The 21528-nt window shown below is 53.6% G+C and overlaps 1 protein-coding gene across 1 annotated transcript in view; it reads right to left on the minus strand.

Annotated features, from left to right (window-relative positions):
* Nucleotides 1-7296: 7296 nt before the first annotated feature.
* The window catches only part of CHST13 (carbohydrate sulfotransferase 13), a 34013-nt gene continuing 19781 nt past the window's right edge, over nt 7297-21528 (minus strand). The window contains exons 2-3 of the mRNA XM_075514185.1: nt 12179-12261; nt 7297-8633 (exon numbers count right to left, since the gene is read on the minus strand). Coding sequence (XP_075370300.1) covers nt 7788-8633; nt 12179-12261 — 929 coding nt within the window. The 3' untranslated portion in view covers nt 7297-7787. The remainder of the gene's footprint in view (nt 8634-12178; nt 12262-21528) is intronic.

The following is a 21528-nucleotide window of genomic DNA, read 5'->3' on the forward strand; positions in this document are numbered from 1 at the left end:
TCTTGGGCCTCGCTGCTTTATCTCTCGCTGCAGCCTGCGTGCTGTCAGCTCTGCTCGGCTGCGCCGCCGTCGGCCCCGAGCACCCACGTGTGATAATTGCAGCAGCGGCAGCTGAGGGGGCTTGCGGGGAAAGCAAAGCAAGCGTCTGATTGCTGGTCCCGGTTTGAGGGGGCTGCATTAGGAGATACGTACATATGTATTTTAATAACTTGAGCTTAGCGTTTTATTTTGTAAACCTTTATCAGCTCCAGTTTGGTACTGGCTTGAGCAGCCCTGGCAAATAACTCCTCCTGCCTCAGCACCGTCTTTTCTCCTCCTTGCTGCATGTCCCCACTGCCTTGGAGAGGTCCCCTCCGGACCTTGATGCTTTTGCTGCTGGCGTGAATCAGGTAAGGCTGGTCCTAAGGCCAAGCTACTGAGGACACCCCAGCCCTCTGCAGGGTCGCAGGCGTGTGAAGCTCCTAATAGCACAGCTTTGCCCCTGCTCCCTCCAATCCCCCGAAAGGCCCAGACTGGAGCCCGTGGCTGGTGCGGACTACAAGGGAGCGCAGTCACGCTCCTCCAGCATCAATTCCCAGTGCCCAACACGTGGCTGCTCCTCTGCCACATGACTGCAGCAAAGCCCTGGCACTGGTGCGTCCCTTCATCAGGGGATTTCTGGGCAGAGCTCGGCTTGTTCTGGTTGTCACTGTTGACAGAGAACACGGATGGGAACACGTAATGGATGCCATCTGTGTCCTACTTGTGGGACCCAGCTGGGCCGGGGTGACCTATGCTGCACCTTGCCCGCGCTGGGCTCGGGGGTTCCCCCCTTGCAGGAGGCGTTGGGGCTATGAGCTGGTGAGGGGACATTACAAAGGGCACGGCAAGATGTGCTGTTCTCCAGGGTACCCCTTGGTGGGCCGCCAAGCATCAGCCTCGTGCCCGTGCACTTAGTGCAGGGAACGCACTTAAGACTGAAAATTGCTTCCAGCCTCAAGAGAAATGATATAACCAAAGGAAATGGTTTCAATAAAAGGGGATTTTTTTTCTCCTTTTCTTTAAGGGCAGCGAAAGGCTAGTTATTTGGCTGTTCAGCCTGTTTACTTTTTCTCTTTCCTCCTTTTCTTTCTTTCCCTGTGCAAATGAGAAAGGGCCTTTGCTAACAAAGGTTATATGTAACCCTGCAGCACGGCTTGGATCAGCGTTCCTGTAACTCCATCTGAACCTGCTCCTCCGAGAAAGCACCCCCAGCCCTGCTCCGTCACCCTGGCACCGGCTGCCTCGGTGGCACCGAGCACGGCCCCTGCCCCAGCAGGGCGAGAAGCCGCCGAGTTGTCCAGGCATCGTCCCCCTTAAAAGCAGAGACTGGGTGTTTAAATGCCTGCAGGATCCTCAGCTTTTAAGAGCTTTCAGTACGTGACAGCAGGCCCTACCTGGTTTTATGCTCCCTGTGGTGGTATATTGGAGTGATTTTATTGGGGAGGAGATTTGGGGAGGGGGTGGTTTCCTCACTTTTCCTTCACAAAATTCATGTGGTTTCAGAGCAAACCTGTGTGGGTAGCAGAGCCCAGACAGGGTGTGGACATCTCATAGTGATTTCTGTCTTCAACCCAGCAGGAAAGTCACTGCCAGCGGTGGGCCTGGCTTCTCTACTGCGATGTCTGTGTCATTCCTGTGCCCAGCTTTTCACTGGATTGTAACCACCCCACCACAGTCACCAGCACCTCCGTTTGAGCTGACAGGGACTTCTATTTGTATTTAGTCTTCACAGCTCCCAAATAAGCAACATCCTTAAAAAGGAGGAGGTGGGAGAAGAGAGCTCCTTTCTTGCTGCTCTTTAGTCCTTGGCTGCTGACCTGCCCGTTTGGGCTCAGCACTTGCCCTGAGAAACCCATCAAATGCTACGAGATCCAGGGGAAGGCTTACCTTGTTTTAATCTCTAGGGGGAATAAAGGCAAATGTGGAGTGTCAGCAGAAGAATGAGACTGGCTGGTTTTGAATAAAGCAGAGATTTAAAAAAAAAGCAGTGCTTTGTGCTGGATCCCCCAAGCCCTGTGCAGCCATCGGCCAGCTGATCCAGGCGCAGGGGAGGCAGTGAAATAATGTAAAATGTGGGGGGTTTTATCTCCCTTGTTTTTGCTTCACACTGTATTGGCAGTGCAGTTTAGGCTCACTCCTGAGATCAGCCACTAGTTGTCCCCCAATAAACTAAATCTGAGGTTCGTGTCCGTGTTGTGGGATGGGGGCTGAGGAAGGGCATCGGAGTTTGGGAGGGGGTGGGTGCCCGCCCTGCACCACCGCAAGGCCAGCGTGTTGGGGTGCTGGGGTGGCTGCTGGGACCTCGGGGAGATCCCAGCCCCATCGGGGAAGAAGGTCGGTCAGGGCCTCCCTCGTTCCTGGGTGCAGAAGGGTTTCTCTTTGCACGCAAAGAAGGGGCTGTCACCAGCCGTAGAGAGAGACGGGAGCAGGGGTTTGCTTTCAGGGATAGTCAGAGCATTTATTTTTCTCCCCCCACCCCGATTCCACTCGCTGCCTCCATCCTAATACAGTATTTTTCCAGAAACTCTACTTTGTGCGAGCTGCAGCATCCTTACCGGGGCAAGTGAAGTGCCAGCCAGCAAACACAAGCAAGTCTGAAAAGCCTCCTTCAAGCAAGACACCGCTTCCAAGACATACTTGAAAACACTTACATATTTTTTTTTTCCCTTCAATGGAAGTCTATTTAATCCTCCAGCTGGTAAACAACCCAATCTGTGGTGCACAGCAAGCTCTGGAAGGAAACCTCCCTATCACTGAAGCTCAGTTTTGTTCCACTGGAAGGAGAAACTCAACAGCTTCACATGGGCCAGCAGGGCCCATAGCATGCGGCCCATAGCACGAAATACCCACAGCACAGGCAAAGTGCCCGCCACGCGCCGAAGGCTGGAGCCAGCAAAGCTGTCGGCAGCGCTCGGAGGAACGGGCCGGCTCGCCATTAGCTGCTAAAGCCACGTTGGACGGTGGCAAAGCTCAACGTTGCAGGAAGGGAAGGTGCTCCCTCTTTTATGTTGGGGGTATGTGTGTGTTTATATAATAAACGTGATGTTGTACACACACGCATATGTAGACATACATAAACCAAATGGCTAAGTATTACAATCATACACAAATATAATCACTCAACATATAGTACGTAAGTATAATAAATGCTGTTTAATTATTCTTGTAATACATAGTTTATACACATATACATATTACATCTAATGCATGTCTTATCACCTCTAAATATGTCAATTATTTGCAATAATTCTATTATACATTCTAATATAATCATTATTTACATTGTCTATGTGCGCACACATGGACGTATCAAAGTGAGGCTGTTCTCACTTGTTTTTTGCATCCCTGGTGCTCTGACAGCTCCCCAGCAGCTCCCAACCCTTGCTCTGAACCCCAGGGCCAACCTGGCAGGGTGGGCACTTGCCCCCTGAGCCCCTCGCTGGGGGGCAAGTCCGTGGTGGACTCGCCCCACGTCGGCTGCGTGACACTGACACTCTGCGACTCAGAAGTCTGAATGCGACTTCATATAGCAACAGCCATGGTTTGTTTCTTTAATTATTTATTTTTAGTAGGCACTTGATGGGGGGGGGATGAGGAAGGGAGGGTTTAGATAGAGTTTGCAAGGTTATTCCTTGCCTGAGGCTGAGCTGTGTGCAATCGTCACGTCTAACTTGGATTTTTCCGTTTGTCTTCGGGCTCCCGTCGCCAAGCCAGGGTGACCTTGGCAGCGCTGGCTGCGGCAGCTCTCCCTCGGCCACCCTGGTCCTCCCGCCCCAACCCATCGCTGCCAAAGAGGCACTGAGGACTCCAGCCTGGGCAGAAAACGGCGCTGCCTGGCCAGCGAGGCACAGTGCCCGGCCCCACGCACCCCAGCGGGCGAGCTGCTTGGTTATGGGGCAGGTGTCTAACTGCAGCCACACTCGCTCAGGTGCCTCTGCTCCTTTTGCCAGGGTGGGTGCACTTATTGCAGCGGGGACACCCCAGTGCTCTCACCTGGCTGCTTTGGCAGCCACCAGCACCTCCAGCTTTGCCATGGGACATCCCCTCCTTGTCCCCCAGCCCAGCTGCTCCCAGTACTCCCCGGGTGCGGGAGCTCAGTGTGGGGCCATGGTGGGTAACGGCCACGCTTATCCCTGGGCACCAGCCCTGCAGGGAAGGTTTATTTCCCTGCAGAAATACCGAGGTGGTGGTGGTGGTGGGGGGTTTTTTGGCAGTGTAAGGCTTTTATTTAAGGGCACCAAAAGAAGTCCATGCGAGGTAGAAATGCCCCTGCTGCCCTTGGGGCTATCCCTTTGCTCTTTCTCCAGGTGACAGCAGCTGTGCTCATTCCTGGTGGGATGGCTGGTCCTGTCTTCACCTCGTTGGTCACAGGGATGCCCGAGAAGAGTCTTCACCTCCGCTCGTCATCAAACCTTGGCCAAAACGCAGCGCGGTACACGGTACGTGGCCCCGCAGCGCAGCCGCACCAAAGCCCCGTTGCCACTAAGAAGCAGGGCTGTGTTTTGGTCCCGTTCGGGCCCTGACGGTGCACGCATGCCCCTCATCGCCGGCCCACCATCTTCCTCCTGGAAACAGTCCCCACTCAGAGTGGGGTGCAGTCCCCGGAATCTCCTTGCTTTTCCAGCCCTTGTTGCGCATCAGGCGTTACATTCCCAGTCCCAAGCAGAGGAGAAAACCAAATCCAAGTACACTTTAGAGGTGGCCTAGATTACCTTGATATTTTCTCCTCTAGCAAGAAAAAGGGATGCAGTGAAACAGCTAAAAAGAAAAAAACCCCAAACCCGACTAGGAGCCCTTCAGAGAAATGGCTCCCAGCACCCGAAGCCTTACAGAAATTAAACCGCCTGTAGTTGGGATCACCCGTCACACGGTGTCCTCGTAACTCCGTTTTGCGCCAGTCCTGCAGCCTCTCGGTGCGGGCCGGGGAGGGCTCGGGCCGTGCCCCCCGGCCCCGCAGCCCCCGGCCCGGCCCGGCCCCGGCTGCCGCTGCCGCTGGGTTTTGGCACGGGCAAAGCCTTTGCAGGCCCGGAAAGCTCCAGCCCGAGCTGAAGGCGGTTGCTTCAGCAATACAAAGTGGCCATTTTTCTGTTTGCATGGGCAGGTTTTGCTTCGGAAAGTGGTATTTAGGCAGGGGGAAAGCCAAGGGGATGACCTAAATGGGTTGGGTTGTGGCTGTTGGTTGGGGGTTTTTTGGTTTTTTTTTTTAGAAAAAGCCCAAAGGTGGGTATTTCCAAAGGTCCTACGTGACGCAAAAGATGCCCTGTTACAGACCAAATCTCCGCAGGGTATTGCCCTTCGCAGGCCCTGGCTGAGGCTGGAGGGCTGCATTGGCCCCATGCTCGTGTGGCTTTGCAGTTGTTTGGGGCAATGGGTCAGGTCTGGTGGGGATGCCAGGGGACAGGCTGCCAATCAAACAGCCATGACAACCGGGACTGTCTCCAAATCGCCACCGTTGCAGGAAAGGTTAGAAACCAGCTGGCTAAAAGACCAAGCCCAGAGCATGCTGTTCCCTCGCTTCCACACCGAAGAGAGCCCAAAGGGGCTCGCAGCCAGATATTGCCTAAACACCCCCAGACAGCGCAACGGGGAGAGAGGCTGTGTATCTGTCCTTGCCGCTCACTGTGCCGTCGGCTTTTAAGAGCTACCTGCAGGGAACAGTATTTAGGAAAAGAAAACAAAAAGAAATCCATCCAAAAATCCATCCCTTTGTGACTCTGAATCTGACCCCAAATTATGATTCATGACCAAAAGCGATGAAAAGAGCTTGTGGTGACTGGAACAATGATTTTTTCCAAGCAGAGGCAATGCTAAGCGGGGAACGTGAGACTCCTGAGAAAGCAAGAGGAATGCACTCTAAGCCTGAATGCTGCAGATGAAATTTGTTGCATCATATAATCTGGTTTTGTGCTTTGAGTTTCAGCTAGATGGGGAGATACTAAGATAGCACGAGAAAGGCCATTTCCGCGAGATCTCCAGTCCAGATCGGGAGAATCAGTCAGACTGCCAGGATCACCAGTGATTTTATTTACTTTTCTTTTTTTCAATTACTTTGCTAAACCCCATCTCCAAACGGAGCAACCAAGGAGGGAGTGTCAGCATATAGGTGCCGATCAGAGGCAGAGAGGAAAAAGGTTAAGCTACAACAGCCGAAAGTTGTTAGATGAAAACATTATTTTTTAAAAGAGCCTGAGAGCACTGGGGTTTTATAAAACCTCCCATTGTATTGCACTAATAAGTCAAGTGTTTGCAGCCGAGCCAGCAGACACGCTCTACAGCATCTATTACCGGCGTGTTTATTTACAAAGGCAGTCACCAAGCCAAAGCCAAACAGAAAAGAGGAAAGACTGAAATATGGTTTTAAAGAAATACAGCTCCTTGGGCTGGTTTTAATTTAAAATCCTAGGAATGGGTTTGTCATTTTCTTTTGTGTTTCGCCCCCTCCTCCCCATTTCTTCTTCAAGAAATGAATTGTCCAAAGCCAGCCACAGGGGAATTTTCCTCTAGGTGTCCCTGTCCCCATTTTTATTCTCAATTTTTTCTCATACACACACACATACGCGTACATGTGCACACACGCGCACACCCTCATCTTCTCTGGCCTTCCCAGTCCAGCATCACCTTTTCATTACCATGGCGATCTCCCACATCCCAGCACCGTGCTCCCCGAAGCACTTTTAACTCAAACCTGCCCCAGCACCCATCTCTGTGCCCGGTGCCATGTGGCCACCCCACGTGGGAGGCACCGGCTGCGCACGGGAGCAGCACATGGTGGCAGGGGACGAGAAGCTGGCACTGCCATCGGGTGCTGCCAGTGCAGCGGGGCCATGGGCAGGACACCGTGGACAACGCGATTTCATCTGAGCAGACACCTGCACCCGTGCTGTACATACGGCTTTGCAAAACAGTTATCACCTGCTCTTAAAAAAACAGGAGGTACGGGGCCTGGAGTTACTGGATTTGACCAGAAATCCAGAGACACGGACACGCAGAGGCACTGAGTGCTCTGCTGTTGTAGTTCAGGAGAAAGCACTGTGTCTCTGTCAGCTCATACCTGCTGCAAACCTGCTCCTCTTTCTCTCTCTCTTTGGAGTATTTTGCATCCCAACCGAGAGCACGTGGAAGGAGAAGAACAAAAAAGCCCTTCAGGCTTTGACAGGGAGAAATGCGTGGTCCCAGTAACACACGACTGCCTTCCCCAGCAATGGGGGACGGCGCGGGAAGCTGGGGGAGTACGGAGGAGAACAAGGCGAAAAGAAAAGGTCGGAGCAATTTTAAACGAAAGGAAAAACTTACATTAAATTATTGCTTTATTTCTGGTTCTATGCAAGTCTGACACACTCCACCCTGCCCCCCGAGATGCCATGGCCGCCCCCAAACAGCCCAGTAAGGAGGAGAAAGACCTGAGGGGATCCTGCCTGAAAAAGGAGCCTTCCCAAGACTTGGAACTACAGAGGAGTCTCTTAGTTAAAAGAAAGTCCCCAGCCAAGGCAAGCCCTCCTACCCAGCAGTGTCTGGTCCCACCACCATCCCCTGCAGATGTTGAAGGGTGGGAGGGAAAGGGAAGGAAAAGCTCCAGCCCCAGTGTTTTGAGAGGTGTCCTCCCTCCAGACCATGCATGAACAAGGCACCAGGCTGTGGAGCAGCCCATAACAGAGAGGGCACGGAGGAGAAGTCAACCAAGAGATGAGCACAGGGTGGGAGGAGAGGAATTGTAGCAAGATGAGAGTTACCCAGCTCTCCCTCACCTCTCCCCCCCAGCTCCTGCCTCATCGGATGCGGAGGTACGAGGGGATGGAGTAATTGAAGAGCAAGTAGTCCATTTTGTATAAATTAAAGAGTCTCCTTTGGTAGAAAGGGCTAATGTCCTGGAAGAACTGGGCTGTCATGTCGTCTGTCGTCCTGGTGGTCTTGGATGAAGATGGGAACTTGACGCTCGTGTCGGCCCCAACCAGCTGGAGGATGTAGTTGGCATCTTCAGCCAAGGTCTCGTACTTGCCCACCACGTCGTAGTGGACGATGCAGGGGTGGCAGAGCGAGTGCACCCGCTCCCAGTGCTCGTTGAAGGGCTCCTCCCGCTGCGTCCGTGGATCCAGCAGGTAGTAGACGAACTCCTCAAAGCGCACGTCATCCCCACGCTCCAGGGCCTTGTCGCTGGGCTCCTGCCGGTGCCGCCGGATGATCTTGGTCCCGTAGCGTTTGTGGAAGGCCGTGTTGTAGCTGCGGGTGAACTTGTTGCGATACGCCGAGACCAGGCGCTCAAAGGGCTCCCGCACGAAGATGAACTTGAGGTAGCTGCGCAGGCGGTGGTTGATCTCGGGGATGCTGTACTCGGAGAGGGTGCGCAGGTTGGACGAGACGTGGGCCTCGTTGGCGGGGATTTCCAGTGGGTCCCGGTACTTGCCTTGCCCCGTCAGGACCATCATCACCCGCTTCCAGTTAGTGCAGGCCACTTTGGGCACGTAGCAGTAGAGCAGCCCATGCGTGTCATCCACCACCAAGTGCCGCAAGTCATCCGGCCGCAGGAGACGCCGCTTGCGGGTGTAACGGTTGCAGATGTTGCTCAACAGCTCCCGCCTCTGCTGGTGAACCACCTGTAGTGAGGACTGCTCAAACTGGGGAGAAAAAAAAAAAAAAGAGATGGTCACCAGCTTGCCCAAGCTGATCGTGGCCTACACACAACGCTTGGCCCACAACTGTCCCCATTCCCTCCCCTTTCCTGGGTTTGGCAGTCACCCACGTGGGATTTTTGGGGACAGCGTTGACTTTGAACACAACTCGATTTGGTGCATTTAATCCTTGGACCTGCTGGGGGCAAAACACAGAACAAAGCGTGATGAGGAGCTGGATGAGAAGTCAAGTCAAAGGGGGTGAGGGAAGAACAGGCGGTGCAGAGAGGGTCAACAACCGAACATTTGTTACAGCACGCCCACACGCACCGGGCTAAAGCTCTCCCTTACACCAGTCTGGGGGGGATACGTGGCCCGACCCCTCCATGGGCAAAGAGCACAGCCCCTTTGCTGGCGCGGGGCCCCGCACACCTCCCGGCTGCGATGGGGCTCGCTGCAAACACCGCAGCCAAGAGGCAGAAAGGTGGCACGCGAGTGCGGGCACGTACGATGAAAATAGCGCGGGTGTGCTGCCAAGGAAGGGCAAAGGGAGACGGGTGGAGGAGAACGGTCTTCAGTGCTGATGGTCAGACCCTGGGGAGCAGATGGGGAGCTGGAGGAGAGGTGGGGTGGCAGGGCATGATGGAGAGGAGCGAGGCACCGCTGACGGTGGTGGGGTGGCCCTTCCCAAGGGCTTTGGGTTTCTTCTCCTGAGGGACATTTTCTGCACAGGCCAGTCCGATGCCTCAGCTCTCGTCACAGTCTCCTTTGTCCACAGGGAGGTCCTTTTTCTGTATCCCTTTCGATCCTTGCGTCAAGGCCTGGCAGCTGCTGCATTGGCTTCCCAGAAGCCCAGAGCCCCCCGACCCCTGCCCCAGCTGAACCCCCCCCTCCAGATTTGGGGGTGTGACCTTTCCTGTCATGGTTTTCATCAGAAATCCCAAAATATCATTAAAACTTCTGGGGAAGGAAATCATTTCCAGGAACTCAGAAGGGGATGGTCCCCTCCTCCTCCTGCCCACTCCCTCCCCGTTTGGCTCACGAGGGTTGGGAGGTTTCGCGTTCAGCCCCGAGGTCATCACTGGGAACCTCCAACAGCCTCGTCCGGGGCCACGACCGTTAACGGCTTCACCGCCCGTTTGCTAACCCAGGGCAGCTCTGACCCCGCGGAGCTGTTGCTATAATGCAATGCAATGACCCCCGTGTCGCAAGACAACGGTAGCTTCCACTTTGGGGTTGTGAAGACGGTCCCGCCGGCGTCACAGGGCACCACGGCAAATATCTCTGCAGCCTGCAGAGACGTGGCAACCTCAAGACGAAGGGCAAGGGCAGGCCACCACCTCCTTAGTCCCCACATCCTTGCTGCTGACAGCTCTCATCACTTACGCATGCCGAAGGACACCCTTTGCCAAGCTTCAGGTGCACCCTCACCTCTCCCTGGGGGCCCAGAAGGGTTTTTGGGAGGCATTAGAGCCTGGGAGAGGCAGCGTTGTGGAGATGAGGTTTTGCAAAGCTCCTGCCAGGACCTGGGATCCTGAGACAAACTGCCCATCCCGTGGATGATCCAGCAGACCCGGTCCCCTTCAGAGGGGCACTAACGTCTGGGCAAAAAGCTCCTCCTGGAAGGGATGAACCACACTCAGACCCTTTTGGATCTCCTTTCCACAAAAGAAATAACCTTGTCCAGGTCACCTTAGTGACCACTTTCTCCAGGAACCTGCACGGACAGTAACCTGAGACAGGGGCAGGAGAAAGCATCCCATCCCTGCTCCTTCCAAGAGGGAGATGATAAGGGAAAATGCTCGGATGGAGGAAATGCGGGTCAACAGACACTACCTGCCACCAAGAGATGACTTCGGCATTGCTGGCTACTTGGATATGAAGAAGATACAGCACCTAGGGAGGTGATAATCACAGCTGAAGAGGCATTCTCATGGTGCACCTCCTTGCGATACAGTCAAACCTTTCAGCAGAAATGTATTTTGTTTGGAGGCTCCCCATCACCTTTTAAAATTGGAAACCCTTTTTGCAAGTGCTTAAAAAAAAAAGAGGCGTTTTAATAATGTGGGGTTTTTTCAGGTGTTTTTCCCTGCACTTGCATAATTCAAAACTATTGGACCAGAGAGACAGACAGACAGACACTGTCTGCAGGCATGGCAACAAACAAATGTGACTACTTTTCAACAGCCACCCACTGGAATAAGTGTATGTCTTGCAGTTATTTCAGGGCAAAATCGCTCCCTTCATTTCCTTTTCTTTAAAAGCCAGAGAAATTAAGTATCACTTTTAAGGAAATAACACCACGACATTCCAGCAGCGTTAGGGTTTGCCGGCATCGCGGCCAAGTAAGTTCACATCTGCCATTTTTCCCAGAGCAAATGTAATTTGGCTGCTTATAGACATAAAAACATCAACCTAGACAGTAACGCAAAGTGTCGCATATGGAAGGAAGATCTGGCTCTGGCTGCAGTGGGCACTGCCGATGGGCAGCGGGGAGGCTGCGGGAACGGCAGCCAGCTGCCGGGACCACCAGCGTTGCCCTCTGCTTCTTGGGGGCTGCAGAAGATGACTGCCCTGCGGACGTGGGCAGACGCAGGGCACATTCGGTGGCTGGGGCATGCGGCCACGGCCCGGCTCGTTGCACGGGTTGGAGGGTGGTTTCCTGCAGGACTTCCTGCAGGGAAGTTGTGGGCGAGGATCCCTCTGCAAAGACGAGTCTGGCTGCATGGGGGGAAAACTGCCCGCCCAGGGGTGAAACGCAGCAGAAGGAAACAAACACACCTTTTGCAGCTTCAACCACAAACCCCCAAGCTCCCATTGAGCTGCTAAAGGCCAAGTGGGACACCTTCCCCGATGCCGGGTCACCGATGCCGGCTGGGCTGCATGCACCAGGGGCTGGTGAGGGCGAGTGCTCCCTGCCTCAAGCAGCGACCGGGGCTTGTCCTGCAGCAGACCCTTGCATGGACAGGGACCCACTAAGCCCACCTGGAGGGGAGCGTTTTCCTGCCCAGACTGTGCCTGGCTGCCCCTTTTCAGCAGGTGTAGCTGGCACAGCTCAGGGTGATGGAGAGGACTGAGCTGTCCCAGGATTATAAACCCCTCATGGCTGGGTCCAGTTTTTTATATATATATATATGCATATACATATGTGTGTGTGTATACATATAGCACCCAACATAGAAGCATCTATCAATTATTAGCTCAGGAAGAACAGCAATGATGCTCTTGCCCTGCTATGATGGACCAGAGTTGGCTTTGAAAACCTCAGATAGCAAAATCTCCTGGGTTTGCCCAGCTATGGCTTAGCGCACCAGTAATGAAACCATTTGTCCAAGCACCAGCAAGGACCATGAGCAGGTTTTTATCAACAATTACTCCCCAAAGTGGTGTGGTCTTTTCTTTTGGACACGGCCAGAGGTTGAGGCGTGGGGACCTTGGGGGTGGTTGGAGACAGCGCAGTGCCCCTCACACCAGAGGGGTGGAAGAAGGGGTCGACCCCCAGCACCCCACTCCCTCTTCAGCCCCCCATCTCCCTCTCCCCGTCCCCTTACCTGGTCACTCTCATACAGGGCCTGGAGTGGGCTGCGACCGGCCTTCCCCTGCCAGGTGGATCTCAGAACCCCGTCTTCTGCGGCTGGGAAAGCAGAGAGAAAAATCAGAGGGGTTGGGAGGGGCTGCTTCCTGCACCCTCTCTGGAGGTGCCCAAGTTGGGCTGAGGCAATGTCACCCGAGAAGGGACAAATTCCTTTGGCTCTGGGAGAAGAATCACAGAATCACAGAATCGTATAGGTTGGAAAAGACCTTTAAGATCATCGAGTCCAACCGTAAACCTAACACTACCAAGCCCACCACTACACCGTGTCCCTAAGCACCTCATCCAAACGTCCTTTAAATACCTCCAGGGATGGGGACTCAACCCCTTCCCTGGGCAGCCGGTTCCAATGCTCGATAACCCCTTCAGCGAAGTAAAATTTCCTAATATCCAGTCTAAACCTCCCCTGGCACAACTTGAGGCCATTTCCTCTCCTCCCATCACTTGTTACCTGGGAGAAGAGACCGACCCCACCTCTCTACAGCCTCCTTTCAGGCAGTTGTAGAGAGCGATGAGGTCTCCCCTCAGCCTCCTTTTCTCCAGGCTGAACAACCCCAGTTCCCTCAGCCGCTCCCCATCAGCCTTGTGCTCCAGACCCTTCCCCAGCTCCGTTGCCCTTCTCTGGACACGCTCCAGCCCCTCAATGTCTCTCTGGGAGTGAGGGGCCCAAGAAGCTCAAGCAATGCTTGTCCCTCCCTCTTATTCTTTAACAAAACCTGCAGTTAGGGTTCAAAAGGTCCCAGACCTAACCTTTAAACAAATAAAAGACCATAAATAAAGATAACGCCTTGTTACAATTTCAAGAGCAACTGGGAACAGTTTGATCCATGTGCATTTGGGAAATGCCACTGTGTGCAGGCTGCATTGCCGAGGGAGTGACCCAGGAGGTGACAGGACCCCGACCAGCATCGCCACAGCCCCGGGAAGGGCGAGACAGCATCTGTGCTTGGCAGAGGTAAGGGGCAGATCCAGCACCGGCAGCTCTGCGCTGAGCCCCCACGGGCTCGGAGTTTGCATTGCCAGGCTGAGAGACACGGTCATTAATAGACAAATTGGTCAGATGCTTCATCTGACTGATAAGTTGTTTTAAGTTCTTATTTGCTATTTATTTTTTTTTCCTTCCCTTCTAAACCAGCAACATCTCCTCGAGTGTTTGAAGCTGAAGACACCCACCCAAGCAGTCCTCGCCCCTCCCCTGCCATGCAGATTGGCCGGTTTGATTTTGGGGCTCTATTTGCAGCAGCACCAAACCCGAGGCTGGATCTGGCCAGGCACGAATGCGGTGTCACCCAGTCGGTGACAGATGCTCAAGTTCTCGTGCTCATCAATTATGTACGGATGCAACCACCTTCCAGACTATGAAGCATCTGCTTCAGCTGCCATCCCTCAGCCCCAGGGACCTGTTCCAGCACTCCGTGGGCAGAACCACGTGGCCGGGATATCCCAAACCTAATGCAGGGAGCCAGCCACGACAGGGGCACAGGCTCTCGCTTGCTGTAACACCTCCAAGCAGCTGTCCCACCTCTCATCCCCCCTCTGCTTCTTGCATCTGACCCTCTCCGTTGGCAGAGGATGCCACGACAGTTTTCATATGAGAAGAAGGTTTCTAGGGGGGTTGTGCAGCCCTGGAGTTGGCTTCCACAGAAGAAATCACACTGTGAGTTTTAAAATGGCAGATGGTTTTTTCTGAAGGGGATGATAGGACACATTGTTCGGGAGATCGTGGCCTGGGAGGTTCTTCCAGTCCTCCAAGTTCCTGCTCCTGCAGGGACCTCCTAAAATCTCAGAGGGACGTACGCGGTGGAGGGCAAAGCACCTCTCACAAACCATTGCTGGCAACACCAAGGTTTCTAACACAGAGGCTTTTTGCATGACAATTTGGGGCTCTGCATCTTTTCGTTCACTGACTATCACCAACCAAACCCAAATTTGTTATGCAAGCCCCACATGGCACCTTTTTAACCAAAATAACCAGAAGGAAAAATCCAACTCCCCTCTTCATTTTCATGTGCTTATATTTTGCTTAAATGAAAACTGCTCCAAAGCACAAAGTCACCAGGCTCTAAGCTAAACAGCATTCGTTCCTGGAGCTGTAATTAGAGGGAAACGACTGCCTGAGCTCACCAGCTTTCATCGGCAGTGCACGTTGCACTTGCACATTTGTGGGAAATGACACTTCCTGCAGCACTGGATCGATCGAGATGTGACTCAACGAGAAGGTACGGTTTCTTCCTCAATCCCCTGTATCAGTTACCCCACAGGAGGGTGAAACGGCATCTGTGCTAACGAGAGATAAGCGGAAGATCCAACGTGCACAGTGCTGGGCTGAGACGCTCATCCCAGAGGAGCCCTGTTTCACATTTCCAGGCTCAGCCCTCTGCAAATGACAGGGAGTGAGATCGACCTTGAAAACTCGACTCACTGCAGCTCGAATCTGCACGCAGAGAGCATTAAACCCTTCCCTGGCCGGGGCTGATAAACTCCTGTTCAATTTAAGAGCGTGACCCTGCTGTGGGCTGTCTGCAAGCGCCCTGCACTGCAGCAGGCACTTGTCCTATATTTAGTAAAAGCAATGTGGAGGCGTTTGTTTTCGAGATTAACACGTGTATCGGCCAGAACCTTTCTTATGAGGGCATAAGCAGGGTGGTTCAGGCTGACCTGAAGCTGCTAGAAATGCAAATTGCTCGTGCCGGCGCTGCGCAGGGGCGTGGAAACGGCGTCCCAGCGAAGGGCCTGGGCACCCGGTGCAGGGTCAGGTCACGGCCCGAGGAGCGGGCTGGCGTGGCAGGAGGCTCTTTAGGGTGAACAAAAAGCAGATCTGCAGTAAAGCAGAGGTCGGGCAGGTCAGACCCGCGCTCTGACCGCTCTGGGCTGCGCCTGTCGGTGCTGCTGAGGCAGGGCAACCAGCCTGGCCAGGGACGGCTGCACCCCGCGTGCCTGGCCAGCAGCCCCAGCAGAAACGTTGCAAAATGGATTTCCTCCAGCCTTTCCCCACTGCAAGATCTCGCAGAGATCAAGGCATCTTCTCCGGAGAGCAGCAAACCCCTGGGATCCCCGCTACGCTCACGCTGTACAGGATTCCAGAAAAAAAAGGGGAAGAGGGAAAAAAAAAGAAAGGGGGGGGGGGAAGCTGCCAGGCTGCTCCCGTGTGGCTGGAGGAGCCCGGGAGCGCTGAGCTGGCAGGGGAAGAGGCCAGCGCTCCACACTCACTGCATCTTGACAGCTTTCGCTCTCCAAAGCGATGACACCATCCCCTGCCCGGGGCGCCGGCCAAGCCCTTCAGAGCAAATGTCTGGCCCAGCGGCAGGTTTTTACAAGGCTCCAACTGCAGGAAGCCTCCCCCCTCAGAAACCATCTGCTCGCGCTACACGCGGCGTCCCAAGGAGAAAAGCGAACGGGCTCCCGGCTGGGCCGCGAGGATGGCTTTTCAAGACAGCGTTAAACCCTGCGGCAGAGGAGATGCAGCTGCAAGCGCGCGGGGCTCAGCGCAGGGCCCTGCCAGCGCCGGCACATGCGGAGGGCAGCAGCCGATCTGTGTGCCCCGTGGGACCAAAACGTCCGTCCTCTGCAGGGCTGGGGTCCGAGCGGCTGCGAATGCCTGCGGGCGGCAGCGTGCGCTCGAACGGAGACGGGTCCGGGCTGCCTGTGCCCAAAGCATCCCCAAAACATCTGGGATCGCCCGGCAGAGCAACACTGGCCGTCACGGCGGTAGACAGGCCGGGGCTGCTGCGACCTGAGCCAGCGGGAGGCTGTAGACAGCGATTTACCGCAGTCCAGCCCCCCTAAGCCCAGGCTTTGCCACCTAACACGGCTCTGCCCCGTGACCCCGAGCTGCGGCCATCCCCTGTTCATCATCCCTCAGCCCCAGCACCTGCAGCATCTCTGCAGATGCACTCCTCTCCCGGTCCTCTGCCCATCGCCAGACCCTCATCACGCAGCTCCGTGAAGGCAGCTCAGCCCTAATTTGAACACAAAGCCCCTCTTCCCCGGCTGCTCCATCCCAACCACCTCATCATGCAATTCCACAGCGTGCTCCCATCCTGGGGTCTCTCCCCATCCTGTCCCCTAACTGCTGTCCCCATCCTGTCCTCGCCTTCACCGCCCACCCCAAGCAGGCAATGGCCCACCTTAGGAAGGCTGAGCTCCAGGGGCTCCACAGCTGGCTGAACTGCACAGCTGGAGAGGAAACCAAACATGGAGGGGGAGCCGGGGAAAGGCTCGATTCTTGATCCGTGCCTGTTCCATCAGATCTGGGATACAGCGTGGACTGTGAGGAGGAGGGAGGAAGGGGGCAGATGGGCAATGGCATTTATACATCCCTCTTCTTCCACTCGTTCGTGCTGAGAGCGAATCAATCACCCCATCCCCTGTGCCGTTGGCTTACCCATCCCTGGGATACCCCTGGGACTCCAACAAGTTTGGGAAGGCCAAGGAATACTGAAATATATGACAGTGTTGAGGAGGGAGTATCATCAGAGTAAATTAATGGTTTGCGCTGCATTTTGGCACCATAGTCCTGAGTACAGCAGGATCTTCCATCATGGGGGAAACTGCCAAGATCTTCACATCCTGGCTTTCCTCCTGGCTTTATGGCTTGTTACTGGGGTTCCCAGATTCCACCCCATGCAGTGGTAATCCTTGGAAATTTAGCATCGTGGTGACTGCATCCGAAAGCAGGGATGTCACTTAGCCAAGGTATATTGAGTTTCTAAAGAGGAGAAAAGATCAACCCTTGGCAACTGCTGGATCACCAACTGGATAACAAGCATCAAGACAGTGTATGTCCATGATCCAAATCCAAAATGGTTTCCACTGAGACGGGCAGAAGGAAATACCACATTTGTCCTTTGCATCTTCAAAGGATGAGGCAAAGGAGCAGGAGTGATGCAGAGCAAAAGACCAAAAACTCCATGCCAAGGCAGTAACGTTGACCAGAAATCACTGAATGAGAGCAGCCTGAAAGGGAGCTCGGGCACATTTTGGAGTCTCCTGCGCTACAAGTGCTTTCAGTCTTTCCTTCGGAGCTTAAAAAGGCAACACACTCCCTCCCTCCTTTCCCCCTACAGCCCAGAGTTTAGTGCTGTCCCACCAAACCCAAAGCTATTCCCTTGCAGCGGTGTGACATCAATACCGCAGCAGGATCTGGGGTTTCAATGACTTGCCAGCTCTCTTTGGAAAAGGGAATAGATTTTAAAGCTGCGAATATTTAGGTGTACTAGCTGATTGCGAAGACGGCCAGACATGTGTGAGGGGAGGGAAAGACTGGATCATGCCCATCCCAGACTTCTGGAAGCACCAATGAAAGAATTTGCTGTTTTGGCTGCAGAGACTCTGAATTACGGAGGGAGGTTCTCTGCAACCACAACAGCAAATCCAGCGCCTGAACTGAAGAGTTTGGCTAGGAGACAGGATTCAGGCAGCGACAAGCCTGCTAGGCTGACATCAGCATTACCAAGGCTTTAGAAAACAGTCTGAAGGAAAGAAAACAATTTAAAGATGTGGGTGCAACTGGATAGGGGAATAAAATCAACAAGGCCTTTACTAAGCGCAGCCTATACCCATGCAACCTGATCTGTCAATAAAATAAGCCGTTTCTGTAGATCAAACATATGCGGTAGATCTTCGCCCAGATATTTGTAATGCATGAGATATGACATACCACAGGAAATAAGTACTTCAAACAGAGAAGATGAAGTTTAAAAGGTGAACTGTAAGGGACACAAGCAACTGGAAAGCAGTCAGCGTTTAAATGGGAAATACTGGGCAGAAGGCAGATTTCTAGTGAAATATCTCTAAGATTGGCTTTGGGATCAATACTTCAGGAATAAATTTACATAAAAATAGAAAGATACGGATGATGGACAAAGCGTTGAGAAAGGCTGCCACGGCAGGGAGAGAGTGAAACACCAAACAGGGAAACTAAAGCTTCGTCCTGGACCAGGGGAGTGGAAATGCAAGAGAATTTAATTTTGCAATGTTGGAATTCAGCAGTTTCTGCTACTTTGCTGCTGGAAGTGGCAGGAGGTCCCAGATGCATTAGTTCTGGGCTATCAGCTGCCAGTGTGACAGTCATAAAAAAGGCAAACGAAGTCCTGAAACGTATCAGGTGAGGTGTTTGCCATAGCAGCAAAAAAAGCATGAATACTATTACCCGTCGCATTGGCAACCCTCACCTGCAGCACTGACAGCTTTGCTCTCCTGGGACCAAGGCAGATCCAGAGCTGCTGAGAAGGGCTGCGAGGCGACCGGGCGATGCCAGGACTTGCTGTCCCATGGGAGGCTGCAAGGGCTGGATGTATGTACGAGCTGAGCGGGATGTGATTATCCCCTGGGAACGGGCCAGCAGAGAAGGACTGGGGTGTTTCACATGCAGGACATCTTCATGCCCGCTTGCTCAGGTGCCAAATAGGAAGAGGTTTGGAAACCCCAGATCAGTGGGAGCCTGGCCATGATGCGGCAGGAGGAATCCCAACTCCTTTCGGGCTGGAGGATGGAGCTTTCAGGCATTTTCCAGGCTGGACCCTGGGGCCACGAGGAGCCAAAAGCTCCGCTCGTGGTCTCCAATATGAAACACCGGAGAGGGTTAAACTGGAGATGCAGTGGTCTCCAGCCAAGGGAAGTGAAGAGAGAGCACGTGCGCTTGCACCCCAGAGGCCCCAAGGAGCTAATCCTGACCCCACCACTGTCTCCCCGCTGCTGTCTCACAGCCCCAGCTTTGCTTCCTGTTGTGTCTGAGCAAAACCTAAAAAAAGAGAAAAAATAATTGTGGTGCCTGCCCACCCGAAATGATCGGTCTGAGTGTTAATTACAGCCTGCGACTCCCAGCGGGTGAGTGGGATAGGTGCTTGTTTGTGCTGTCGGAAGAGCCAGCTCCCAGGGCAGCCCCTCTTGGGGACATCTGAGAGATGCCCTCTCTCAGACCAAAAAAAAGCTCTGAACTTGAGGGGGGGGTGTGAATCCATCACATTTGTGATGGATTTGTGATGGATTCTGGATTTGAACATAGGAAATGGTATTGGTAACACCAATTGACTGCCTGGCACGCATGGCATGTGCACAGCTGTGCAGCTGAACTGTATTTATAGGATAAAGAAGAGTTTACGGTGGGAAACAAATACGAACAATATTACCACTTTATATCGGAAGGGGAAACAACACCCGGAGCTCTATAGTGGAAAGGGATCAGCACTTGCTCAAAGTCAGTCACTGGAAGAGCCAGAAATCAGGACCTGGATCTCTTTGTGGGCACAGCAATGAGCTTTTCCAGACTTTGCTGGTTTTCACTCATCTCCAGCCCCTGTCATGGGCGATGAACGGGTGCTTCGGCCGTACCAGTGACGGCTCACTCGTCCCTGACTGCAGAAATGCAGCCCCGCTTCATGAAGACGGGCTCCTCGCTATTAAAATAACTGCACCCAAGAGACACGGAGAAGGATCCTGCCATCTCCTTTAAGAAAGGATATTGAGACTGCGTTATTCAAAGCCAAATCCTAGCTGCAGCCACTGGCTGCTGAATCTGTCCAATTTTCGATTTTAACGTCCAAGAGGAAAAAAAAAATAAAAAGAGAGAGAGAAAAAAAAAAATAGAGCTTGACAGCAGCAGCGATAGATCCAGAGAGTTCCTGCAGTCTGAGCTCAGTTTTCCCTCCCAGTTTGATAGCAAAGCCTGGGACACACTGCCCGGTTGGCAGCTGGACACTTCGACTGTGTGAGGACGGTCCAAGGCACGGAGGCCAAGAAATCACACGTGGAAGCAGCAGACGAATCCCTGGGCCGTGGCCTGTGGTCTGCGTGAGGAGCTGCCCTGCCTGGAAGGAACAGAGCTATTGGGTTGAACACGGCTGGTCTCAAGGAAGCAAAGTTTAAGTCTACGAAGTTCTGGCTTTGATGCTTGGGCTTGTACTGGTAGAGAACATACTTGCTTTATTTCCACCTAAGCACAAGGGTTGATTGTTGTTTTGCTGGGTTTTTTTTAAAGATACTTTTCAAAATGAGGGCGATGTGAGATCCCAAACACCAAAATCCTCCACCAAACTCCAGACCCAACAACTGAACACTGCTGAAGATAGTGACCTCTGTTTGATGGAGAAGACCAAACTAGCGACCATTTGCTTTCTTGCATGCTGCATTCAGCTGTGAAAAAGTGTGGCAATTCTGGCGTTCACATCCTTATGCATCTTCAGAGCTAAGGGAGCACCTCTGGGAATTAAAACCAAAACCCATTCCTATTTTTATTCTTACAGGAAGGTTTTGATTTGGGAATGCACATTTTTGGCTTCAGCAAAGAGGTAAATCCAATCTACTTAGATTCCTGCGACTGCTCATTTTTACTGCATCTAAAAAGCCGGGGATATAGACAACAGAAGCTGAATTAAAACGTTAGATAAGAAAGGAAATGAAATCTAACAGATCCACATGCTTGATTTGCTTAAATGCATCCTTCGGCTTTGTGAATTCAGACACAACCACCTCCACCGGGGAGCTGCAAGTGAAACGAGAAGCAGGAGGAGTAACCGGCTGGGCTTCATCCAGGTGTTTGCTCCCAGATCCAGCTCAGTGGCTCGATGAATTGCCCCCAAAAAACTCAAGTCTGCTTGAACATCTTCTCTGCCAAGGCTGAAGATCCCCCACCTGCAATGGTGATGGGGGGGGACGGGGACGCGGCTGCTGTGCGAGGCCACACGATGAGGCTGCGACCACAACAGGAGCACAGCGAGCCGCGTCCTCTAGCACGGCCCCGCAGCGCCTGCCTGCTTTGCCGTTCTTAAAGACGGGAAACAGACAGCAGCCCTTGTCCCCCTGTCACACTGCTGTCACACCGGCAGCTACCTCCAGCGGGTTAGGTGGGACCCTGCCTCTCGCCGTCTGCCGGCACCACTGGGAAAATGCGTATTCCCACGGCTCGCAAGGGAAAAGGGAACATCCCAAGTACTTTGGATGCGGGGCACAGGGCTTGAGGCCGTAGTGTGGGAGATCTGGGGTGGATGGCAAACTCCAGACCTGGCTGGGGCTGCACAGGAGCGCGGCAGCGCAAGGGCGGGAGCTGCACCTCCCGCTGCGGGAGAGCACGAGCATCAGTCACGGCTCAGAACACCGATCCCCGAATCTGCAGGACGCGACAGGCGCCGTTCTGCCCCCAAAAGTGAAACAATAACAAAATGACTGCGTACAAAGACCTCAAGCAAGTGCTTGTTCTGCAGCGCGGCCCCAACCACTGCCTTCTGGGGCGTGCAGAGGGTCGGCAAGAGAACCAGGGGATGCCCCAGGCATTTCAGACCTGCCTGGCAGCCTCCGGACCTCTGCCGAGGG

This window comes from Mycteria americana, chromosome 11 (genome assembly GCF_035582795.1).
Source record: "Mycteria americana isolate JAX WOST 10 ecotype Jacksonville Zoo and Gardens chromosome 11, USCA_MyAme_1.0, whole genome shotgun sequence".
NCBI lineage: Eukaryota > Metazoa > Chordata > Aves > Ciconiiformes > Ciconiidae > Mycteria > Mycteria americana.